The 23,706-nt window shown below is 40.2% G+C and overlaps 1 protein-coding gene across 4 annotated transcripts in view; it reads left to right on the forward strand.

Annotated features, from left to right (window-relative positions):
• LOC124271753 (uncharacterized protein C20orf96-like) overlaps positions 1 to 23,706 on the forward strand; it is a 167,948-nt gene that overhangs the window by 120,377 nt on the left and 23,865 nt on the right. For all 4 annotated transcript variants that reach the window (XM_046706918.1, XM_046706920.1, XM_046706917.1 and 1 more), the window contains 2 exons: positions 1,389 to 1,490; positions 8,738 to 8,803. In XM_046706918.1, the coding sequence (XP_046562874.1) occupies positions 1,389 to 1,490; positions 8,738 to 8,803 (168 nt within the window). The remainder of the gene's footprint in view (positions 1 to 1,388; positions 1,491 to 8,737; positions 8,804 to 23,706) is intronic.

A 23,706-nucleotide genomic window follows, 5' to 3' on the forward strand; every position in this document is an offset into this window, starting at 1 on the left:
GTTCCGATTATTTACTTTTTCAATGAGCTACGTCAGTTTACATATTTTGAACAGTAAAAAATACCAAGGGAATTTTTGTTCAACCAGTAACTTGAAAACTATTGGTTTGATTGTGTTTCCAAATATAGGGACCTCCTTCTTTGTCTAAAGGAGAGGTGGAGTGCAAATTTTGATTTTGATATTTTTGAAGAATTACAGGAATTTGTAAAAAATAGAATTACACATTTTCGTTCCACCAATAACTTGAAAAGGGGTCCAAATGATTTCTCTAAAATAGGGATGCAGTGCAAAGTGTGGTTCCAACTTCTGAATTTTTGAAAGTGTTACATCAATTTACATATTTTGAACTTTATAAAATACCAATGCATTTTTGTTCAACCGGTAACTTGAAAACTATTGGTTGGATGTTTTCAAATTTGGGGATCACCCTCCACATCTACAGGAGAGATGCAGTGCAAAATCATAGTTTTAATTATATTTTTTTAGAATTATCACAAATTACATCTCTTGAGCTTGGGAAAATGTCCCACATCAAATTTGTTCAACCAATAACTTTACAGTCATTTAATGGATGGTGTTTTTCAGATCTATTGTGTATAATTTGTTGTTTATTTCTTTAATACCAAACAGTTTCACTCAAAATTGAATATGTATGTGCTAGACATAGTAAAAAGAGTATAAGCCTCTGTGAAAAACTATAATACTGTGCCAGGAATTAGAACTTACCATTACACCTGTCAGCATCTTTGTGGTGGTAAAACCAAATTGTATTCTGTATTCATACACTAACAACTAAATCCTTGTCAAAGTGAAAAATATCTGATAAATGCAAACCCAGAAGATTTTAGGCATCACAAAACCTTGGTTAGCACTTGGCACTGTCTGTTTTTCATTCTTATATTTGCAATTAATTTTACATCCTCAGATTGAAAATATAATATTCAACATCCCTGAGTAACTTTATAATCAGAGGTGTACATAGTACCACGTGAATGGACAACATTTACTTTTCGGAAAACTGTGGTCAGAAAAATATCTTGGTATTTAATGCTGAAGGCTACCCATAATTTGAGGCATTCAAACTTTAGGTCACTGAAGAGAGTGTCTTCAGCATTGCTTGACTGTGTTGCTGGTAGAGACACAAAGGGAAAGGTTTTACAGTGAATGTTGGCAGTTAAGTTTCAACCACAAGCTAATGTTACAGTTTCATCAAATACAAACACTTTTACATTGATTACTAAAAAATCTGTTCAGCCTAGTGTAATAAACAATAGCATCACAAATTGAATTCAGTTGCTAAGGTAAGGTAAATTGATCAATGACTGGATTACATTATTCTATACATTTGATGGATGAGAGGATCATTCATTCATTGATTTCCTTTATAGGACGAACAAGAAGAACTGCAACATATAATTAACACAGAGATTGGCAAGTACCACAAGAAGAGGGTGCACGTAGCTAATCAAATCACACACACTGTCACAGAGGTGAGTATATCATAAACCACTAAGCCAACTGGCATATCATCCTTGGTCATTCGTATAAACTTGGAACTATCAAAATGGGTAGGCAGTTCTTTCTACCAGCATTCACAAATGCATAGATTTGCCCCCCCCAAGCTTGAATAAAAATATAAAAATGTATATTCAACAATGCAATAAAGTGATACCTATGACTATATACTGAGCATCCCAGAAGATGAGCTAGTCTGTCTCACAGTCCCTGAACCACATTATTTTCCCTACTGCCTAGCCCTCTCTGCAGTGCTAAAGCCCTAAATGAAGCAAGTCTAGATTTCCTCAGGTTCTGAATCTGATCTCCCTGGGGCTCCTTTTCAATTTCACTGGGTTTATTTGTTACAATCAAAATCATATATATTCAGAGACTAAGTGTTAGTCTATAGATGAGCCAGTGTCTTGCAGCTATGTGTTTTCTTTGATATGTCTCTGTGAGAAGGTTTCCTTGTGATGTCCATGGGAGACATTTTACAGTGTTTTGACTAATTAAAGTGTTGAGGCTTCCTAATTAACCTTTATTGATTCATGATGAAGCAGCACAGGATGTTTCTTGTATTTAGAAGCTTATATTGGCGATTGGTGATTGGACTGACTCAACATGTTTTGATAAACGTGAAAGCTCTTCCAGCACTGTTAAAGTTACAAATGTAACTCACTTTCATAGTCATAACTATATCAATAACAATTCTTAAGAATACGTCCCTTTCAGGATTGCCTTATTTCCTGAAACTTTTATCTGATCTTCAGGTTGAACTTGAATAAAACTTTTAAACATTCATAAGTTGTATTATTTTACTTCCTAGTGGTCTTCCACAGTGCTCTCTGAAGGAGTGTCTCCACTGGCAGGCAGGGGAAACACACATTCACACATGCTTACTTCCCTGCAAAATGTTCTAAATTTCCCAGGTATTTCCCTATTTTCCTAGCTTTTGAGAGATACATGATGGCAAAAAAGGAATTCGCCAGTGACACTGAGCAGAGGTGTTGGACGGACAGAGGCCCTGGTGGACTCTGGGGAGCTTGGCTTCCTCCCTGTCTGAACAGTTTGAGGTTTGTGACAGAAGAGAGTCAATTTAGGGAACTTAAAGATCAATAAGACCAATTGGAAGCCAAAGTAGAGACAGAGAGAAGTCAGGGCCTTTCCCAGCTAAACAACCTCATCATGAAAGGAAGTCTAGGCCTCAGCCGTAAGTTATGGTTACCTCAGGTGGGCTGTACCTTGGTGAACCAGAGTGAATGGCGGATAGATCACCTGAAGACAGCATTTTGCTGGGTCACCATGACTTAGAGCACACCTCTCTGAACACCTCAAGTCTAAGCCATGGTCGGAGCAGCAGCCAGCAGTACATCAGCCGCCTTGGTCACCACAACTTAGATGCAGCAGCCCGAACTCCACTACCTTTGACACCCATCACTATTGAGAAGCAACCAACACAAGTCATGGTGTTTCATCCCTTTGTCTTGGTGATTTCACCAGCAGCACCAGTCACACAGACCAGCCAGGCCCTGGTTAACTGTACGGTGCCCTCCAGCAGCAAGGTCCATGGAGAGTTCAACGACCAGCCTACCAGAACTGTTAGCCTGACTGTTCAGATCGCACCAGTCAGGGAGATAGATACCTGCATGGGCCACATGGGATCTTCAGGCTTCACGGGCTACCAGCACACACAAGGAGCCCACCGTTACAACCAGATGCACGGACTGCATAGGCAAGACGAGTAGCAGGGGCTCTAGTGGCTCCTACCATAGAGGGTCTTTCCACTAACCTACTGGATATGGCTATTTCATCCTATGACATGCCAGATCAGGGTGTTTTGCGAGGGCCTAAACTTGGGATGACTGGTACTCTTCCCTAATGCTATCTCGCCTCTACTGTTTCAGGAGGGTTAGGCGGCTGACTTTGTGTGCTGGTGATTAGGTGCCTGGGGGTGTGGGTTCAAATCCCGGATGGGACTCTACCCAACAAAAGTACAAGAATCTGTACTTTACTAAGAAAGTGAAATCCCAAATATAACACATGTTACATGTATCAGGAGGAGTTTGTGAGAGAGGTTCATCACCCAGATTCTCCACTATTCAAGACTAGACAAAAGCATAAGGTACCTTAATCGTCTTTCCAAAATAGGATCGATCTTAAAGGACTTGAATCACAGCATTAGCTTTAAAAGTATCCAGACCGTCTACTCAGTTCTACACTACAGACAAAGACTCTAATGTGACAGATAAAACTGAGTTCTAATCTTCATCGCCCTCATGAGACAAAGGGTTCCAGGGATTTGCTGGAACATATCCCGCTGTTAGAGAACCATCTATTTAACTTCAGGTGTGAGAAAGCACTAGGGGTGCTCAAGCTGGAAGAGGACATGAAAATTCACAGGGTCATCTCCTCAGTGTCCTTCTCGCACTTGAGACTGCAGCAAGGGAAGTCCTTTTGTCAAGGGCCTGTTCAGGAACAAAGCACTCAAGGCCCACAGAAAGAGTTTGGAGGAGTTAGTCTCAGATACCTCCACCAAGTCTATGCTGCAGACTAGAGGATATAAGAAGCCCTTCCTGGCTAGGAAGTTTGGCAAGTCACTCCCAAATCTAATTGACACCCCAGACAATCACTGCAACAGCAATCACTGCATATCGGAGACAAATACCAGGCTTTCCAATGAAGGTATTCCAGGGTCCAGACAGCGGCCATGTATCTATTTACGAAAAAATTGGAAGATCATAACGGAGGACCAATGGGTCTTAAGGTCATCAAAGAGGGATACTTGAGAGAAGTTGATGATCGTACCTCACAACACAGTGTATCGATCGCCCACTGTTGGATAGTTCTCATGATTTTATCAGTTTGTGAAGAAACTATTAGTAGTGGTAATGCATAATACATATTAAAACACACTTTTTCTAGTCCATGTAGAAGGGGTGCCTGGGTTTGGCCATACAAACTGTGTTGGCTGCTTCTGTCTTCTCGTCGGCCGGCGTGTTGCTCGGTGTGCACATCATGTGGACGACGTCAGAGCTATCTCACTAGGAAATGGGCTTGGTATCTATTTGCATATCTTCTTCTGTATTCCATATATAGTCGAAGTTAGAAGTACATCGGCAAATATACAAACATGCAAGGAATGCTGCTACTATGCAAATAAGGAAATCCAAGTCTTGACTACTGTCATTTGAAGATAAATGAGTGTACAAGTGATGCCAATGCCCTGTATGACTTTGTCTTTTCGTTGATGGGTAAGAAAGTAGGTACAGTTCTGCCGGATATAGATGATGACAAGGAGCTGGCAAATTTGTTCAACACTTATTTTTTGGATAAGATTGAAAATATCCGCACCTACCTTGCATCTGAGAACTCTAATGAAGCACCAAACTACACTCTACCTCGTTTTAAAGGTGATGTCTTAAACTGCTTTCGGGTATTTTCAGACTAGGAGATATGCAAAATTATCTCTGAAAGCAAACCAACAACTTGCGATCGTGATCCCATTCCTACCAAGATTCTTTTAAAGCATATTGACGTTTTGATTCCGGTTATCACAAGAATCGTCAATGAAAGTCTGAGTTCAGGATCTGTCCCTGCCACCATGAAGCAAGCCATTGTCAAGCCCCTCATAAAGAAGCATGACTTCAATTGAATTCAAAAACTACAGACCGGTGTCTAACTTGACATTTATATCGAAAGTCCTGGAACGTTAAAGTCCGTCTGTCTGCACATCTATGTCAGTTTGACCTGTTGGACAAATTACAGTCTGCATACAGAAAGGGTCATAGCTGTGAAACTGCACTACTCAGCGTTCTCAATGATCTATAAGTTGCTGTTGATAATATATCTTTATATTTTTGCCTTAAATTCCCAGCATAATTTATTTATTAATATATTTTTATGCACTTTAGAACATCATTAAAAAGTACATGATCTGTTTTTCGTGAATTTATAAAATGCAATTTATATATTGAAGTGAGTCATATTTCACATATAATTGACCCAAGTGAGACTAAATGTCTGTCACACATCGAAGAACTAAATGAAGTGGAACGATTCTGTTGAATGCTACAACAAATGACTGAAAACAAAATACACCTATACAAATTAATACCGACTAAAGTTTCGGCTATAAGATCAGGCAATTACCTTGTTCCAGGAATGTATCCATCAATATCAACACAAAGGAATGATATCCCATCGATCAGAAATCTAATATTGAAAAATTGTATATAATTTTACAACTCGTGAAAGTTTCTCAACTGGCCTTGTGACTTTGTTTCAGGGTTTTCACATTTGTGTATAGTCAAAATGGTCACCCACTGGTCAAGATAGCACACCTGACAACTATTTACATGAAGTCCATCATTCTTTAAAAAGATAATTTAGGGACCGTTCATAATTTATGGCTAGGGGGGTGATGATGATTTTAAGGGGGGTCAGCAATTTTGTTCTGGGGAGCTGGGTCAGCAATTTTGTACATAAAAATATGTTTAAAATTATGCTTAGAAATTATGCGAAGGTGAGGTCATTGTTTTGTACATGATATGGAGGGGGTGTCACTTATTTTGTATATACATTTTAGGGGGAGATCATTCATAATTGTACATGCCTCTCCAAAAAAATCATCATCACCCCCAGCCATAAATTATGAACGGTCCCTTAGTTCGTCAGTAATTAGCAATCAATCAAATGTATTGTCGGTTAATCCTTTAAAGAGAGGACATTGTTTTCACACAGAATATGAATACACTTTACAACAATATAGTGAGTGAGTTGGGTTTAACACCGCTTTTAGCAATATTCCAGCAATATCATGGCAGGGGACAACAGAAATGGGCTTCACACATAGTACCCATGTGGGGAATTCAACCCGGGCCTTCAGCGGGACGAGAGAACACTTTAACCACTAGGCTACCCCACTGCCCAAAACCGAATATATTCAGTATATGTTATTAAATCTACATACATAAACACTGCCTCTTAACAAATCCGCTAGTCAAGAAAAAAAGTAATTAACGAATCAACATGTTATGGGTTAATCCTTTGATCAATATGTGCTTTTTTAATCAGTTGAAAATTGCTGTGCTTTCATGTGCATATTACATAAATAGAGATTATTACACGAGCAAGTGTGTCATATGACTTATACAAAAGGAGTGTGAAATTTTGTATTGCCCGAGTGAGAGCGAGGTCAATACATAATTTTGCACAAGTTTCGTATAAGTGATATGACATACTTGCTCGAGTGTAATAATGTCTTAATTATCCATTTTTTTCACATACATTTGTGCAGTAAAACACAGTAAGCAAATGTGACTGCCCTCATCATTGATGTCACGTTCAATTGTTTAATGACATCACGGATGGCCAAATACAGAAACAATGGTTGCTTGGCACATTATACCACCAAATATGGTTTTCATGCAATTTTAATTTCCTAAAAAACCTAGTGGTCGATGATGTTTTGATGATACAAAAGGAACAGCATTGTTGCATAAGCAGTACATATAAGCATTTGCTGTGTTAAAAGTTAAGCACTGTATATACATATTTACCTTTGCCAATCACCTCTCACCGCCAGTTAACTGTTGGCTTCCCTTGTTTAGCCTCAATCTTTGTTCTATTATTCCTTGTTCCTACAGGTACATATATATGCTCTCTGCCTCATATCATTCATTCACCTGATGAAGGAGTAAAGATATACTCCCAAATGTTGTGATCTTCATAATAAAGATGTTGAGATCTATAAAACTTTCTTACTTATATTTACCTATGTGGATTTTTCTTGCAAAGTGGGGTTGATTTAGTTCATGGATTCAAATAAATCAAATGTGTTTTAATATATTATAGGTCAATTCACATATAATAACATGACATGATTAAATAAAATAAAAATTACAGATATGGGATCCAACAAGATCACCCATCATACCATCCATGCATAATAAATCCAAAAATACTTCCACTGCTGGGATACTTTATTAAAATCAGGCTAGAACCACCAGGGATTTCCAAATGACAGCATGTTATTGGCACACACCATTATTGAGCATAAATAAATCGCTCTGGATAGAGCCCCATTATATAATAGCAATACGGGTGTCCTCCCATTGCGAGAACTCCCATTTGCGAGACACATTAATTAATGGTTCAGTGCACACAAGTGGTGCTTCCCAATCCCTACGATGAAAGTGGGAACAGCCCTGTTGCTGAAGAGTACCCGCAGGAGGCATAGTTCATTAATGAGACACAGAAGACATTGTTCATTGAAGAGCATTTATTGATTTCAATAAAGAACAAGTTAAATACTGAAATACTGAAAAAGATTATCATTATATTTACACAGAAGAAATAGTTCATTAAATACTTCATTATCATTTTTTATTCACACATTTTGATGATTTGTGTTATTATGATGTTTGTGTGTCATTATAAATAACTTTTTTTACATGGGTCCATATTTGGAAATTTTGACACTTTTCATATTTTCAGCAGTTTGCCGACTGCATCAAGATACTGCATGTGATTTTTCGTTCCATCTGCAAGTTGATCTTTGAGTCTATATAGTCGATTGTCTGGGGCCGAATGTGTCATGATGGTTCCATATGGGCAAGGGAAAGCGAGCGTCGTCGTCCACCCAGGTTGTAGTGATGTAGTCGTTGAATGTCTGTGTAGGTACAAGTCTGCCGCTGCTTGTTCTTGTAATACAGGTATTGGGAAAGAGCAGTCACAGGTTAATAAATACATTTGGATTAATTATAGTTACAACAGTTATTGCTAGATTTTTCAAGCACGTAAATCTGAGTAGGTCAATTAATTTCTCTTTCAAATGATCACGAAGTTACCTACACAAAGTGTTTATTTTTTAAAGCCATTTACCTGAGTAGGTTAATTACTTTTTCTTTTAAGCTACCTCCACAAGATTCAGTTAAATAGCTAATCCCTAATTAGCTGGGGTTAATTCATTCTATCAGATAGGGGAGTAGGGTGTGTTTTCTTTGCTCCTTACCTTCTCCACTGTCTCACAACTGGGAGTCTCGCAACTGGGAGTTCTCGCAAATGGGAGTAGACCGCAATACGTAATATGATAATTCTGTGTATACGATATGGTAATACAAATGGGGGATATTTCTTACTATTGTACCCATTGTGCTACTCAGTGGGACAGAACCTGGAATACATCTGCAACACTGTCCTTTGTAGCCCTGCCAATAATCTGATGAATTTAATTTTTCAGAAAGCAGTTTCCATGATGCATCCAAGTTTGAAGGATATGGCATTGCAGAACTTAGTCATGCAAAAAGTAAGTTTTACAAGTGTCAGCTTGCCTGGGTAAATATGCTCTCCTTAAAAGTTTCTTTAAAGTAACTTTTCTGGAAAATAAGTGACTTTAATGTGTGAACTCTAGACATGTGTCTTTAGGAAGGAATGTTGACTTTGTGCATAAGATGGGTGAAAAATATAACCAGCCGATTTTAGGACTGTTCTGTTGGACAAACGGTGATGTGTAAGATACTCTGTTTTTAACATGCCTCTTGACACGAATGGATGAAGTCTTGTGATTCAAAGAAGGGCTATATGATAACATCCTTCTTGAGAGGCTGAGAGTCCGATTTCATGTCACAGGTACAGTTCTTACGTGGTTAAAGTCCTATTTTCATCTTCGTTCTCAGTGTAACAATCGTGAACTCTCCATCTAAACCATGTCCCTTGTCTTATGGCGTCCCCGAAGGATCAGTGTTGGTCCCACTGCTCTTCCCCATGTATATCATTCTCATTAGTGATATCTTCACAAGTTACAAAATACCTTTCCATGGCTATGCTGATGACACACAGAACCTTATTGCTGCCAGACCAAACCGCATTACGACTGAACTTGACAGACTACAAAAAATGCATTGATAAAGTTTGTAAAGGGATGAAAATTAACTTTCTTAAATTGAACGAGGAGAAAACTGAAGTTCTTCTTGTTGGATCCCATCAACAACTACAATAGATACCCGATTCTAAAATCACATGCAGAATTGGAGATACACCAGTAAGATAATGCAGACAAGTACGGAATCTGGACATTGTTTTTGACTCCAATATGACACTGAAGAATTAAGTAGCAGCAGTTTGCAAAACAGGTCATTTCCACCTCCATCAGATTGGAAAACTCTGCCTTTCTCAAGAATCAACTAAAATGCTAGCTCAATTGCTTATCATTTCAAGACTAGATTACTCTAATTGCCTGTTATATGGCATATCCTCAACACTCCTTCATAAATTTCAATTCCTCCAAAATACAGCTGCCAGGATCATTACGAGGACTCCTAAGCACCAACATATCTTCCCTGTTCTCAAACAACTCCATTGGCTACCAGTTTCAAGCAGAATCAAGTTCAAATTTCGATTCCACACTTACCATATGCCTCAAGACAAATTCTGCTCCTTCTTAACTCAAAGCCCTTGTTCAGCGTCACACACCAAGCCAGACATTGCGTTCCCAAGACAAGGACCTTCTCCAAAAGCCTGACTGTAAAACAGCCATGGGTGAACCTGTTTATGTTGCTGACGTTGTCTGGTCAATTGGCTGATAGCCGATGGATGACAACCAACATCTCTTGTAATGACCCTCACTGACATGCCAGCATCCCATATTTGAACATTTATCAGTTGAGGAAGACTTATGTTTGCTTATCAAGAACAAAATCTACTGAAACTTGATATTTTATGAATGAGGGATACACGTATTGCACTTGATGCTTTCCTTTGATTGTAGCATGTGCATGTTTAAATCAGTATCAACATAATTATGCAAACCAACATGTTTATGGCAGGAAAATAAATATCTATAACTTTGTGTTAAAAATCATGTGTTGTGATACTTATTTCCATGTGTATAGCAGAAATTCAAAGTACTTTATGGCAAAAGGCAAAACAAACCCCCAAAACCCAGCCTGAATTGGAAAACTTTATCAAAATGAATACTGGTACTGAAGTCTCTGCAATAACATCTGAAAAGAGGAAATTGTGGCTGAAAATGGTAAACTAAGAAAAGAGAACTTCTTTATTCCAATAGGAGTGGCATTTTGGTGTAGCTTAAAACACTGATTTTTACTTTGCCCCACTGGATGCTGTGGTCAGGGTTGTCATTGACGTGGCCTGATAAAGCCGAGTCAAGTTCTGATACAGAGGTCTGATGTTCCTTGACTAGGTGAGTGAGTGAGTGAGTGAGTTTAGTTTTATGCCGCACTCAGCAATATTCCAGCTATATGACGGCGGTCTGTAAATAATCAAGTCTGGACCAGACAATCCAGTGATCAACAGCATGAGCATCGATCTGCGCAATTGGGAACCGATGACATGTGTCAACCAAGCCAGTGAGCCTGACCACCCGATCCCGTTAGTTGCCTCTTACGACAAGCATGGGTTGCTGAAGGTACACTCTAACCCGGACCTTCATGGGTTCCTTGATTAGGGTTGTGAGGGGGTCTGAGCATTTCACTAACATAAGCGTGTCCACAGCTGCACACAAAATGGTATACTGTTCCCACTGGGTTGTGGTTGGTGGTTTCCCTGTGGCTTTAGTGGTGTTTTGAATGCTGTTGAAAACCATGTCTATATTGGTCTGTTTCTTTAAGAGTCTCATGATTTTATGGCTTTAAAACCATGTCTATAATGGTCTATTTATGAGTCTCTTGATCTTATGGCTTGAAAACCATGTCTATATTGGTCTATTTCTTTAAGACTCTCATGATTTTATGGCTTTAAAACCATGTCTATAATGGTCTATTTATGAGTCTCTTGATCTTATGGCTTGAAAACCATGTCTATATTGGTCTATTTCTTTAAGACTCTCATGATTTTAGGGCTTTAAAACCATGTCTATAATGGTCTATTTATGAGTCTCTTGATCTTATGGCTTAAAAACCATGTCTATAATGGTCTATTTAAGAGTCTCTTGACTTTATGGCTTGAAAACTATGTCTATATTTGTCTATTTCTTTAAGAGTCTCTTGATTTTATGACTTGAAAAAGGAACAACTGCATGTATTGTTAGTAATTGTTAGTAAACTTACCTCTGGATTATGGTAGCCCTATTCCTGTGGATTCACAGATACATACAGAAAATCAAATGAAATTTTAAACACTAAGTCATAGCTATTCCTAGTTGTATGCCTATCCTAACCCTGAGTTAACTCCCCTGATCCAGATGTCACCATATTGTTTATCTACAATCCTTCATAATTTTTCTTAAAAAACAACAACACACATATGACATCTTCTTAGGATAAATCGCGGGGAAGATATTGGGTGGGAACTACTCCATATAATCCAGAGGTAAGTTTGCTAACCATTACTTACAATACATGTAATTGTTCCTAATTATAACATTACTAAACATTCCCTCTGACTTATGGTAGCCTGAATCCCAAGTAAGGAAGGACGGTTACCCTTGGAAGATACTACCCTCTATACCACTAGATGATAGTTGATGACTCAACCTCCTAAGAATAACTATGACTTAGTCAGAGATAAATATAATTATCTCTAGATTGGTCAATAAGAATGAGGGTATGCATTCCCAGAGATGGTGAGTCTTCTAACTTCCTTCCATATATGGTTGACAGAATTGATAATATGATAATCCTAACTAATGAAGTTTACTTAGTTCCTGACGACTTAACCCAGACTACGATAGTACCCTTTATTTCTAGAATGATTCTATCTGATCTATCGTAATTACCATTAAACCCCAAATATCCTTAGATTCTATGACGTCACTTCTGGTGAACTATGACATCACTTCGGGTCTGATGACGTCACTTCCGGCCTAATGACATCACTTCCGGTTCCCTGAACCGATATCTAGGATATGACGTCACTCACCATGAATCTGGCAACTCTATTAGACAAAGTGTCCTCAGTTTCCACCCTGTTCCATGACGTCACTTCCCGGTTGAAGCCATCACTTAGGTTCAGAACTTAAGATTAACACCCTGAGCGAGTATATATATTCTAACTCGAAGCCGTCAACCATAGCCCGGAAGTTAGAACCTCTGTCCATAATGTTCTTGGTTAGGAGATACTCATGAGTATAAAGGTTCTTACCGTGACATCTCCGGCTTGATGCAGGATGTCTAACAGACCAGTATCCATCTCCCTCCAAGCAGTCCATTAACCAGTCCATGGCTCCATCTCTCACTGTGTCACCAATCTTGTAGCTGTACATGACAGATCAAAGTCTTGTCCTATCTGATCTAGAGGTAGAGGTAGGGAGCTGAGGTATACAATATATCCAATGCCCCAACAGACCACTAGCGGAAGTCTGATTCTTGGCAGTGAATTCCGGCACAATTCGAAATGTTATCTGTTTGTATCCCTCCGAAAAGGTAATGGATTTAAAGTCTATCGCATGTAATTCAGAAACTCTAGAAGCCGTCGCAAATGCCAAGAGAAATGCCGTCTTAAATGCCAGATACTTTAGAGAAGCATCCTGCATAGGTTCATAAGGAGATTTCTGGAGGGATTGAAGCACCAAGGTTACAGAGGTACAGATAAGCTGCGTATCTGCGTAAATTACGCAAATATGTATGTGTAAACTCAATTCCTATTAAGTCTGTTGCGTACAGGTACGCTTGAAGTTTTGTAAATACTCAATAAATTTGATATTACATGCGTACAAACAAAAATACATAAAATAACTGAGGTATATTGAGAGGTTCAGATTATCTATTTCAGCACCTGAACTTGGCAACTTGGAGTCTTTCTTATAGTTTAGTTTTCCATATCACAGATCAAATATATGCAACAAACACATAACCAACATTTAAACTTTATTATTATCCCCCGCCACGCGTTTAGCGTGAAGCTGGGGATATAGTATTAGGCTCCGTCCATACGTACGAATTGGAATATCTTAAGAACCTTTGACTGGATTCTTTTCATATTTGGTACCTAGGTTCATCACAGTAAAAGGAAGGTGCCAGTCAGGTTTGGTGACCTTGATCTTCATTTCAAGGTCACAAGGGGACTTTAACGTTTTACCTGCAGCTATCTCAAGAACCATTCACTGGATTTTCTTCATATTCAGTACCAAGCTTTATCTAGGGAAGGTGCAGGGCCCAGTCGATTTTGGTGACCTTCACATAATTTTCAAGGTCATGGCAACACTTTGAAAATTTCAGCATGTTAACCCGCATGTTAAGCTATCTCAAGAACTGTTTCCTGGATTTTCTTCATATTTAACCTCAAGCTTTATCTAAGGAAGGCGCAGGGCTCAGTTGATTTTGGTGACCTTCACATAATTTTCAAGGTCATGACGACACTTTGAATATTTCAGCATGTAAACCTGCATGTTAAGCTATCTCAAGAACCCTTCACTGGATTTTGTTCATATTTAATACCAAGCTTTATCTAGGGAAGGCGCAGGGTCCATTCAATTTTGGTGACCTTCACTTAATTTTCAAGGTCACAGAGACACTTTGAAGATTTCAGCATATTAACCTACATGTTATGCTTGTCAGCGCGATACCTCAAGAGCCATGCACTGGAGTTTCTTCTTATTTGACACCAAGCTTCATCCAGGGAAGGCGCAGGGCCCAGTCGATTTTGGTGACCTTCATTTAATTTTCAAGGTCACAGAGACACTTTGAAGATTTCAGCATGTTAAATCGCATGTTAAGATAGTCATCAAGATATCGCAAAAAATATTCAGTGGATTTTCTTCATATTTGTCATCAAGCTTCATCTAGGAAAGGCCCAGGGCCCAGTCAATTTTGGTGACCTTCACATAATTTTTAGGGTCACGATGATACTTTGAATATTTCAGCATGTTAACCTGAATTGTCAGCAAGATATTTTAAGAACGGTTCACTGGATTTTCTTCATAGACTTTCAAGACCTCCCTTGAATGTTTTTCAATAAGCAATTTCTTTAGTACTAGTTTTGTATATTTCATACACTATGACATTCATGTCAAGGTCAAAGTCAGTGTTGAAAATATGTGTGTGTTTGAACAACTAAACAGCAAGATATCAAGAGAGGTTGACTGGTCATGTTTTTGTTGACATTTAACTTCATCTTAAACTTTCATTACTTTATAAGTTTGATTTGATAATTTGCGGCGGGGGATTATGTCACCTTAGTGACAATGCTTGTATTTTTTAGAATTAATGGAAAATGGCAAAATGCCCAAATGAGTTCGAGTGAGGTGAGTACAATTTATTTGGTTACTCAAAAGAAAATTAGGATACCCAATTGAAATCAACACAAACGAGTACATAACTCAATGACCCAAAAAGTTATCTGTAGCTCTGAGGTTAAATCCCACTTAGGAAATATTGTAGGAGACGATATATCCTTAATCTGAAACAATCTAATAATCTTGTGAAGGGACGCATCAGAGCCTACAGATAGTCCTTGAACATCCATGACTGAAGCAATAGCCGAACGATACCCTTCAATAGTATTATGCTTCAAATGTTTCTGCTCTCTTAAGTACATGATAAAATACGCTATAATCGGGATGGTGACAGGATCGTCCAAGATTCCATGCTCTCGTCTCCACTGGATGAATCGGTGCCACTTAGCGTCATACAAGGCAGCTGTGGAAGGTCTAACGGATTCTGAGATAGTTTTGGTAGCTCCCACTGTCAACCCTTGTTTCTTGAGTGAACTTGAGATAGCTTCCACACGTGTAACGCAAGTTGACTGACATTCTTTTGAAATCTGTTGGACTTGGGCTGACTGATCAGATTGTGCCATAACGGGAGACGTAGAGGTCTGTCTGACAGAAGTTGAAGTAGAGTGGGGAACCAAGGTCTGGCAGGCCACGATGGAGCAACTAGGTACACTAGACAGTCGTGCTGTTGATCTTTTAGTAGGACCTCTGGAATTAGCTTGAATGGAGGGAACGCATAGGCTATCATCCCGTCCCACGAGATGGAGAGGGCATCGACTGCCCAGGCCAAAGGATCAACCACCAGGCTCACAAAGGTTGGAAGCCGAGAGTTCCTGGAGGTCGCAAACAGATCTATGCTTTCCTGTCCTATCAAAACAATGCCTCTTCTGATGTCCTTCGGTTGGCCTTTTCCCAAGTCTGTCCTGTCCTTATAGCATCCACTGCTTGAAAAAGATCCTGAGTAGCTGTTGAGATTTGGTACATCCTTGTTTGTTGATATAAGCCACTACGGTGGAATTGTCTGACACCAACATGAGATTCTTCCCACATAAGTGACACACCCAGCAACAGATCGCTTTTAGCAGCGCCAACATCTCCTGACAGTTGATATGCAGATTGTCCTCTAATGGACCCCACATGCCAAATACCCATGTGAGCTCCCCAATCTAAATTCAGGGCATCCGCATACAGGGTCAGATCCGGCAATTGAGGACATAAGGGGACTCCCGGTAACATGTTCACAGTTCCCCAGAGTATCTCCCGCTTAACCCTGTCTGGAGGTGCAATGAGAGATTCCAAGTCCTCCATCCGAAACTGGTTGAGCCAGACTTGCGGAATCCTCAACCTTAGCCTTCTTTCTTACAGTATAATCCTGGATTGAATGAGAGATCCTAGTAGGGACATCCAGGAACGGACCGACGCATTTGGCTTCTCTAACATGTTGGTTATCTTGATAGAGATTTCCAACCAATGTTCCTGAAGAGTGTAAATATTGCATACTCTTGAATCCAAGATTGCTCCCAGAAACTTGATTCACCTGGAAGGAACCAACTCTGACTTGATAGGATGAACTATTAGTCCCAGATGCCTAAACACATGGATGATAAAGTTGGTTTGCCTCATGAGAACCGCGGTCACCACATGCCTTGCCAAAAAATTGTCCTGGTATCCGTGAATTGTAGTCCTCCGTTGATGTAGAAAGGCTAAAATCGTGGAGATTACTTTCGTGAAGAGCCACGGTGCTAGCGATATTCCGAACAGCAGTACCCTGAACTGAAACCTGCGGCCATTCACAGCAAATCTGAGGTATTTCTGTAATCTCGGATGAATAGGGATATGGAGATAAGCGTCCTTGAGATCCATACTTATGAACTTGGAATCCTGGCGTATCAAAGTGCGTAGATTTGCAAGTGACTCCATCCTGAACTTTGGAGGCTTTCTCAAGAATAGCTTGTTTAACACCTTCAAGTCTATTATTATGCGCATTTTGTCCGAGTCCTTCTTGGGTACTAGGAATACTGGTGAATAAAAGCCGCATGTCTGATCCGATGGAGGAAGTTCTATGATTGCCCTTTTCTCCAGTAGCTGATTTATTGCTAAGTTTGCTCTCGCTAATTGTTGGCCTTGAAGAAAAAAATGACGACCCTCTGGAAAACAAGTCACTGGAGGCCGCTTGTCCCAGGGAAGTATAAATCCTCTGCTCACGACTGACAGTATCCACTCATCAGACGTTATTAACATCCAATTGTCCGTGTACTGGGCCAATTTTCCCCTGACTGGAGACTGAGTCACCGGACGTACAAAATCTAAAATCAAAAACCAAAATATTAACCTGAGTGGCCATAGCATTGGCTAATGACTGATAAACTACATCCAGAAATGAATGCACTAACGCCACCTCCTGAGCAGTCATGGACTGACTGACTGACTGACTGAGTTTGGTTTTACGCCGCTTTTAGCAATATTCCAGCAACATCACGGCGGGGGACACCAGAAATTGGCTTCACACATTGTGCCCATGTGGGGATTCGAACCCAGGTCTTCAGCGTGACGAGCCAACGCTTTAACCATTAGGCTACCCCACCATCCCCGAGCAGTCATGGAAACCAAAGTGTCCTTCTTAACCCCTGTATAATCTTGAAACACTGGAGGAAGCAAGCCGCAAACTCCTGCGGAAAACCAGTTTGAATAAGACAGAGAATCAATAGCCGAACGAGTCACTGTGTCCAATTCCTCAAAATCCTTGTAAGTACAAACAGGTACTTGCTCCCGAAAGAGACATCCTGTAAATGCTTAAAGTCCTTGTCTAGATTCGGTTGACTGGCCGGGATAAGGCGATCATAGATGGAATAAATAGGTTTATGAGAAACCCTGGGCAAAGAACTCAAGTTCGCAGCCTTGAAGAGGCCTAAGTTGTAATTCTCCACACTTTCTTAAGTGATGATGAATGCGGTAACGACAGTCTGGGGATCCGTTCCGGGGGTAAGCATCCCGATAACCCGAGTTACACTGGTATCTCTATCTCCTGTCCCTCAGACGGGGGTGGAAGAGTATTAGGATGAAGTCCATGCAAAAGTTCCAGTTTCTCCTTAAATGTCCAACCTGGCTTAAAATCCACTGCCAATACGTCCATAGGTTGTACTGTCAACAACCCCTCTCTCATGGAAAATTCTGGTTGTGGGAAAGGATAAACCGATGAAGCGTCCTGATCAGCCATGTGAGACACTAACGGAATTAAGGGCGGATTGTCCATGTCAAAATAACCTTGCGGGTCTGTAGCCATGTCCTCTGAACCGCTAGGCCCGTTCAAATCGGACTGCAGGGTTGATAAACTGCTATCCATAGCCGCTGACCGAGTGGCCTGGCCTAAGCCAGGGCGGGAATCATGTGCCGTTTGCACCATGTCACACCCCTGAAAGCCTTGCGGCCCAGTCTCCCCGTTGGTGAAGGTAGCAGGCTGTGAGCGACTGGGAAAAGCCACGGATGGCTGGTTCCTGGGGACAAAGGTCTGCAAATCGGACTGCAGGGTTGATAAACTGCTATCCATAGCCGCTGACCGAGTGGCCTGGCCTAAGCCAGGGCGGGAATCATGTGCCGTCTGTACCATGTCAGACCCCTGAAAGCCTTTGCGCCCAGTCTCCCCGTGGGTGAAGGTAGCAGGCTGTGAGCGACTGGGAAAAGCCACGGATGGCTGGTTCCCGGGGACAAAGGTCGCGGAGTGTGTAGCCTGAACCACTGTGACCCTGGACCCCGGTCCCCATCTAAGCCGACTCCGTCCCCGTCGCTTAAAGCCCTAGGCTTCTCCCCCTGAGGGGACCGGCCTCCTACGTACGCCAGGGCATGGTAACTGGCTTTCCCGATCATAGCACCCCTGGTTTCCGTAGGAAGTGACTTTGGCCCCCGGCTCTTGCCATCGACCACCAAGTCACTGCAGCTATCTGCCCTCTTGCTGGATAAAAATGGCTCCTCCAGATGTTTAGACAGACGATTATATTTTACATCATTCCTGAGCTCCATATCACGTACAGGCTTGTCCATAGCAGCCTGAATATCAGACTTGAATCCAGCTAACAATTCTGAGATCGCAGACATGTCCAACAATAGACAACGGCGGTGATCCCATGTTTACTTTCTTTGACTTAGAGCATTCAGACGAAGAGGAGTTCTTATGCTTCCTAACTAAGGAACGAGATTTCTCCATAATAATCCAATCTTCCTCTGACATTTCCTGACGCAAGAGGCAACGATCTGATAAGGAGCATGGTAAACTATAACCAGGATATTTGGAATTAAAAACATTATATACATTTCATAAAGATTTAGGGAAAATTTAAGAAGGGTCAATGTACTGGGAAAGTGCATTGACCAAGCTAACCGAATTCTTATTGATTCACTTTTCTTGGGGAATAACAATTCCTCTGAATTGACAAAAGTGAGGAGGAAAGGTTCAATCTTGTGTCTCTACACAATTAGGTGGATGGACATTTGGGATCTAGATGGTCAGTTGTCGATAAAGGGGCACACATAGGATCTGAAATGATTTGATTAAGTATCTTCTGGCGCCTACAAGTCTGAAATATTAGTTAGATATTTGTTAGATATGTCAATGTTTGGTTGATGGGTGGCTTAAAGCTAACTAGCAATGCCTTTTTATAACTGGAAGAATTTGATGGTACCAAATAAAGTCCTGGAAAGGGACTAATGAAAGTAGCTAATTATTAAGATGCGATATGAGACATTTTTGTATGACGTAGGACATTATTTCGGGGGGAGGAGCCAAAATTGTCAGACATTAAATTTTGTCACAAGTCGAGGGAGCAGAGCGCGATTCTGGGCCCCACCGTTGACTGGAGAAGTTCTCTCTGTATATTGAGAGAATAGCTCAGATGAACTGATAGTATTAAGAGTTCTACAAGAAATCAACAAGTTCTTCCAGGAAGTTTGTGAACCAATGTTGTGTGTAATTCAGGAGAACTAGGTAATTTCTGAGGACCTTTGTGCAAGAATTCATTCAAAAATAAACAGGACTTGAACACCATATTGGACTTGTATTTGACTATACATATGAGCTACATCATCCCCGAAACAAGAGTAGATAGACAGATTGCCTAGGGAGAAGGGTATAACACCCCGACACCCTCAGGTAACAGATGGTGGAGGTTCAATTTTGTCACAAGTCGAGGGAGCAGAGCGTGATTCTGGGCCCCACCGTTGACTAGAAACGTTCTCTCTGTATATTGAGAGAATAGCTCAGATGAACTGATAGTATTAAGAGTTCTACTTGTATTTGACTATTCATTTGAGCTACATCATCCCCGAAACAAGAGTAGATAGACAGATTGCCTAGGGAGAAGGGTAGAACACCCCAACACCCTCAGGTAACAGATGTTGAGAAGCACAAAGAGAGTGGGGATCCACATCCGCCATGAATATTTGTCGTTGGAGGCATTTGTTCTGCGCCATATTCGTCTATCCCAAAAGAGCGGGAAAACTTCAAAGTCCTAAATACGTGATAATATAGCAATAATGCAATTGAATATTTAGATGGAATGCGATTGTAACTGACCTATTTTGTGAAGAAATGAAGACTTGATTAAAAAATAAATTTCACTGATTCTCTGCACGTCTTACGTGTGGACCATACAGAAATATTATGAAGGGTTGTAAATAAACAATACGGTGACGTCAGGATCAGGGGAGATAACTCAGGGTTAGGATACACATACCACTAAGCTATGACTTAGTGTTTAAAATTTCATTTGATTTTCTGTATGTATCTGTGAATGCACAGGAACAGGGCTACCATAATCCTGAGGGAATGTTTAAGTTATAATTCCATGTCTATAATGGTCTATTTAAGAGTGTCTTGATTTTATGGCTTGAAAACCATGTCTATAATGGTCTATTTAAGAGTCTCTTGATTTTATGGCTTGAAAACCATGTCTATAATGGTCTATTTAAGAGTCTCTTGATCTTATGGCTTGAAAACCATGTCTATAATGGTCTATTTAAGAGTCTCTTGATTTGATGGCTTGAAAACCATGTCTATAATGGTCTATTTAAGAGTCTCTTGATTTGATGGCTTGAAAACCATGTCTATAATGGTCTATTTAAGAGTCTCTTGATTTGATGGCTTGAAAACCATGTCTATAATGGTCTATTTAAGAGTCTCTTAATCTTATGGCTTTGATGGCTTGAAAACAATGTCTATAATGGTCTATTTAAGAGTCTTTTAATCTTATGGCTTTAAAACCATGTCTATAATGGTCTGTTTAAGAGTCGCTTGATTTGATGGCTTGAAACAATGTCTATAATGGTCTATTTAAGAGTCTCTTAATCTTATGGCTTTAAAACCATGTGTATAATGGTCTATTTAAGAGTCTCTTAATCTTATGGCTTGAAAACCATGTCTATAATGGTCTATTTAAGAGTCTCTTGATTTGATGGCTTGAAGATCATGTCTATAGTGGTCTATTTAAGAGTCTCTTGATTTTGATGGCTTGAAAACCATGTCTATAATGGTCTGTTTAAGAGTCACTTGATTTGATGGCTTGAAGATCATGTCTCGAATGGTCTATTTAAGAGTCGCTTGATTTGATGGCTTGAAAACCATGTCTATAATGGTCTATTTAAGAGTCGCTTGATTTGATGGCTTGAAAACCATGTTAATAATGGTCTATTTAAGAGTCGCTTGATTTGATGGCTTGAAAACCATGTCTATAATGGTCTATTTAAGAGTCGCTTGATTTGATGGCTTGAAAACCATGTCTATAATGGTCTATTTAAGAGTCTCATTTGTAAAGTGCCTAATATCCACCTTACAGATGCTCAGTGGGGCTAATACAGTGATAAAACTGAAAATATATACATAAAACAGAGAGTGATTATCTACTGGTACACAGATAGAAATAGGTGAGTCTTAAGCTGTGATTTAAAGGTGTCTTTAGTGGTTGTATTTCTGAGGTTTTGGGGAAGCGAATTCCAGAGTTGTGGGCTGATGAAAGAGAAGACTTGTTCGAAAAGTCCATTTAGTGATTTTGGTTGAGTCAAGAGAGAGTCACTGGAGGATCTGAGATTCCACTGAGGTGAGTAAGGGGGATAAGTTCTTTGAGATAGGATGGAAAGTTTTATTGTAGAGACAGTCGTGGGTGAGGGCGAGGAGTTTGAAGGTGATTCTTGCAGAGATGGGAAGCCAGTGAAGTGACTGAAGCACAGGTGAGATATGGTCATAGCGGGAAGAACGGGAGATACGTCGGGCCGCTGAGTTCTGAATTCTTTGAAGTTTCTGAATTGATTTGGATGACATGTTGGCGTACAGTGAGTTGCAATAGTCAAGTTTTGAAGTTACTAGGCAGTGCATCAACGTTTTGCAGGTTTGAATGTCAAGATAGTGGCGTACTCTGCCGATGTTGAAAATGCTGTAGTAGCAAGCTTTGCTGACAGAAACAATATGGGCATCCATGGACATGGTGGAATCAAGAATTACTCCCAGATTTCGTGCACTGAGTGAGGACAAAACCCAGCATCACCAATGTGAAGTCACATGGAGTCAGATTCTAGCTTTTTGAGCTGGTGTTTGGATCAATAAGAAGAAATTCTGTTTTGTCTTCATTTAACATGAGAAAGTTAGATATCATCCACATTCTGATTTCCTGAATGCACTGTTCCAGTTTTGAGATGTTGCATGAAAGTTCAGATGATTTGAAGCTGACATAGAGTTGAGTGTCATCTGCATACAGATGGAAATCTAGAAAATGTTTTCGAATTATGTCTCCAACAGGAAGGATGTAAATTGTGAAAAGAAGTGGTCCCAAAACCGATCCTTGTGGCACACCAAACAACAGAGCTGATTTTTTAGAGTAGGCATCATGGATTTTAACCGATTGGGTGCGGTCAGAGAGACAGGACTGAATCCACTTGAGGGCAGTGCCAGTTATACCGATACAAGTCTCAAGTCTGTGAAGTAGAGTTTTGTGGTCAATAGTGTCAAAGACACTTGCAAATCAAGAAGAACTAGAGCTGTGAGTTTTTGTTGACCCATATTTACCATAATGTCATTGTGAACTCTAACAAGGGATGTTTCTGTGCTATGGGATGATTTATATGCTGATTAGAAGGACTCTCCGAGCTGATTTATCTCCAAGTGGTGTTTGATCTGTGCAGCTACAACCTTTTCTAGACATTTGGAAACAAACGACAAGTTTGACAGAGGTCGAATGTTTTTAAATTGGTTGGGATCAGATCCAGTTTTCTTGAGTATAGGCGTGACTATAGCATGTTTGAACACAAGGGGAACATGACCGAGGGAGAGTGATGTGTTGAATATGTCCCATAATGCCAGAGCCACGTGATCAATCAGAGACTTGACCCACCATGTGAGAACAGGATCGAGAGCCGATGATTTGGAATTGGCACTTTTTATGACTTTCAAAACATTGTCGATGGATATATGTCTGAAACTGTGGAGGGGCTGTCCAGAGAACTTGTGTTCCTCGTCAACTAATGAACTGCTAGAGGTGTGAATAACAGAAAGGTCCTTATTCTCTGTATCTTGTCTTGGAAGAATGCTGCTAAATTATTTGCAAGTGATGTGGAATCATTGTTTTCAGGAAACCTGTGTTCTGCATTAACTTTAAGCAATTGATTTAGTAGTTTGAAGAGTTCTTTGCTGTTATTTCTGTTATCTTCGATGTTTTCAGACTCAAAGTTTTTCTTTGCACTTCTTAGGGCATAATTGACATTGTTTCTGGCCACCTTGAACATCTGGCGATGAATCTCAAGTTTGCTCTTACGCCATGTCTTCTCCGCAGCCCTGGCCAAATGTTTCATATGTCGGACCGTGTCATCGTACCAACTGGTATTAGGTCTGATTATGACTGATCAAATGCATCCTTTACTGAAATGAAGTCATCAGTGTCTCTGGTAATTACCAGATCCAACGTATGTCCGCGATGATGAGTGGGACACCTGACATGCTGTCGAAGATTGGCTGATGACAATAACTGTAGGAATTGTTGTGCAAACTTGTCATCACTGTT

This window comes from Haliotis rubra, unplaced genomic scaffold (genome assembly GCF_003918875.1).
Source record: "Haliotis rubra isolate DU_JTF1 unplaced genomic scaffold, ASM391887v1 Scf163, whole genome shotgun sequence".
Lineage (NCBI taxonomy): Eukaryota > Metazoa > Mollusca > Gastropoda > Lepetellida > Haliotidae > Haliotis > Haliotis rubra.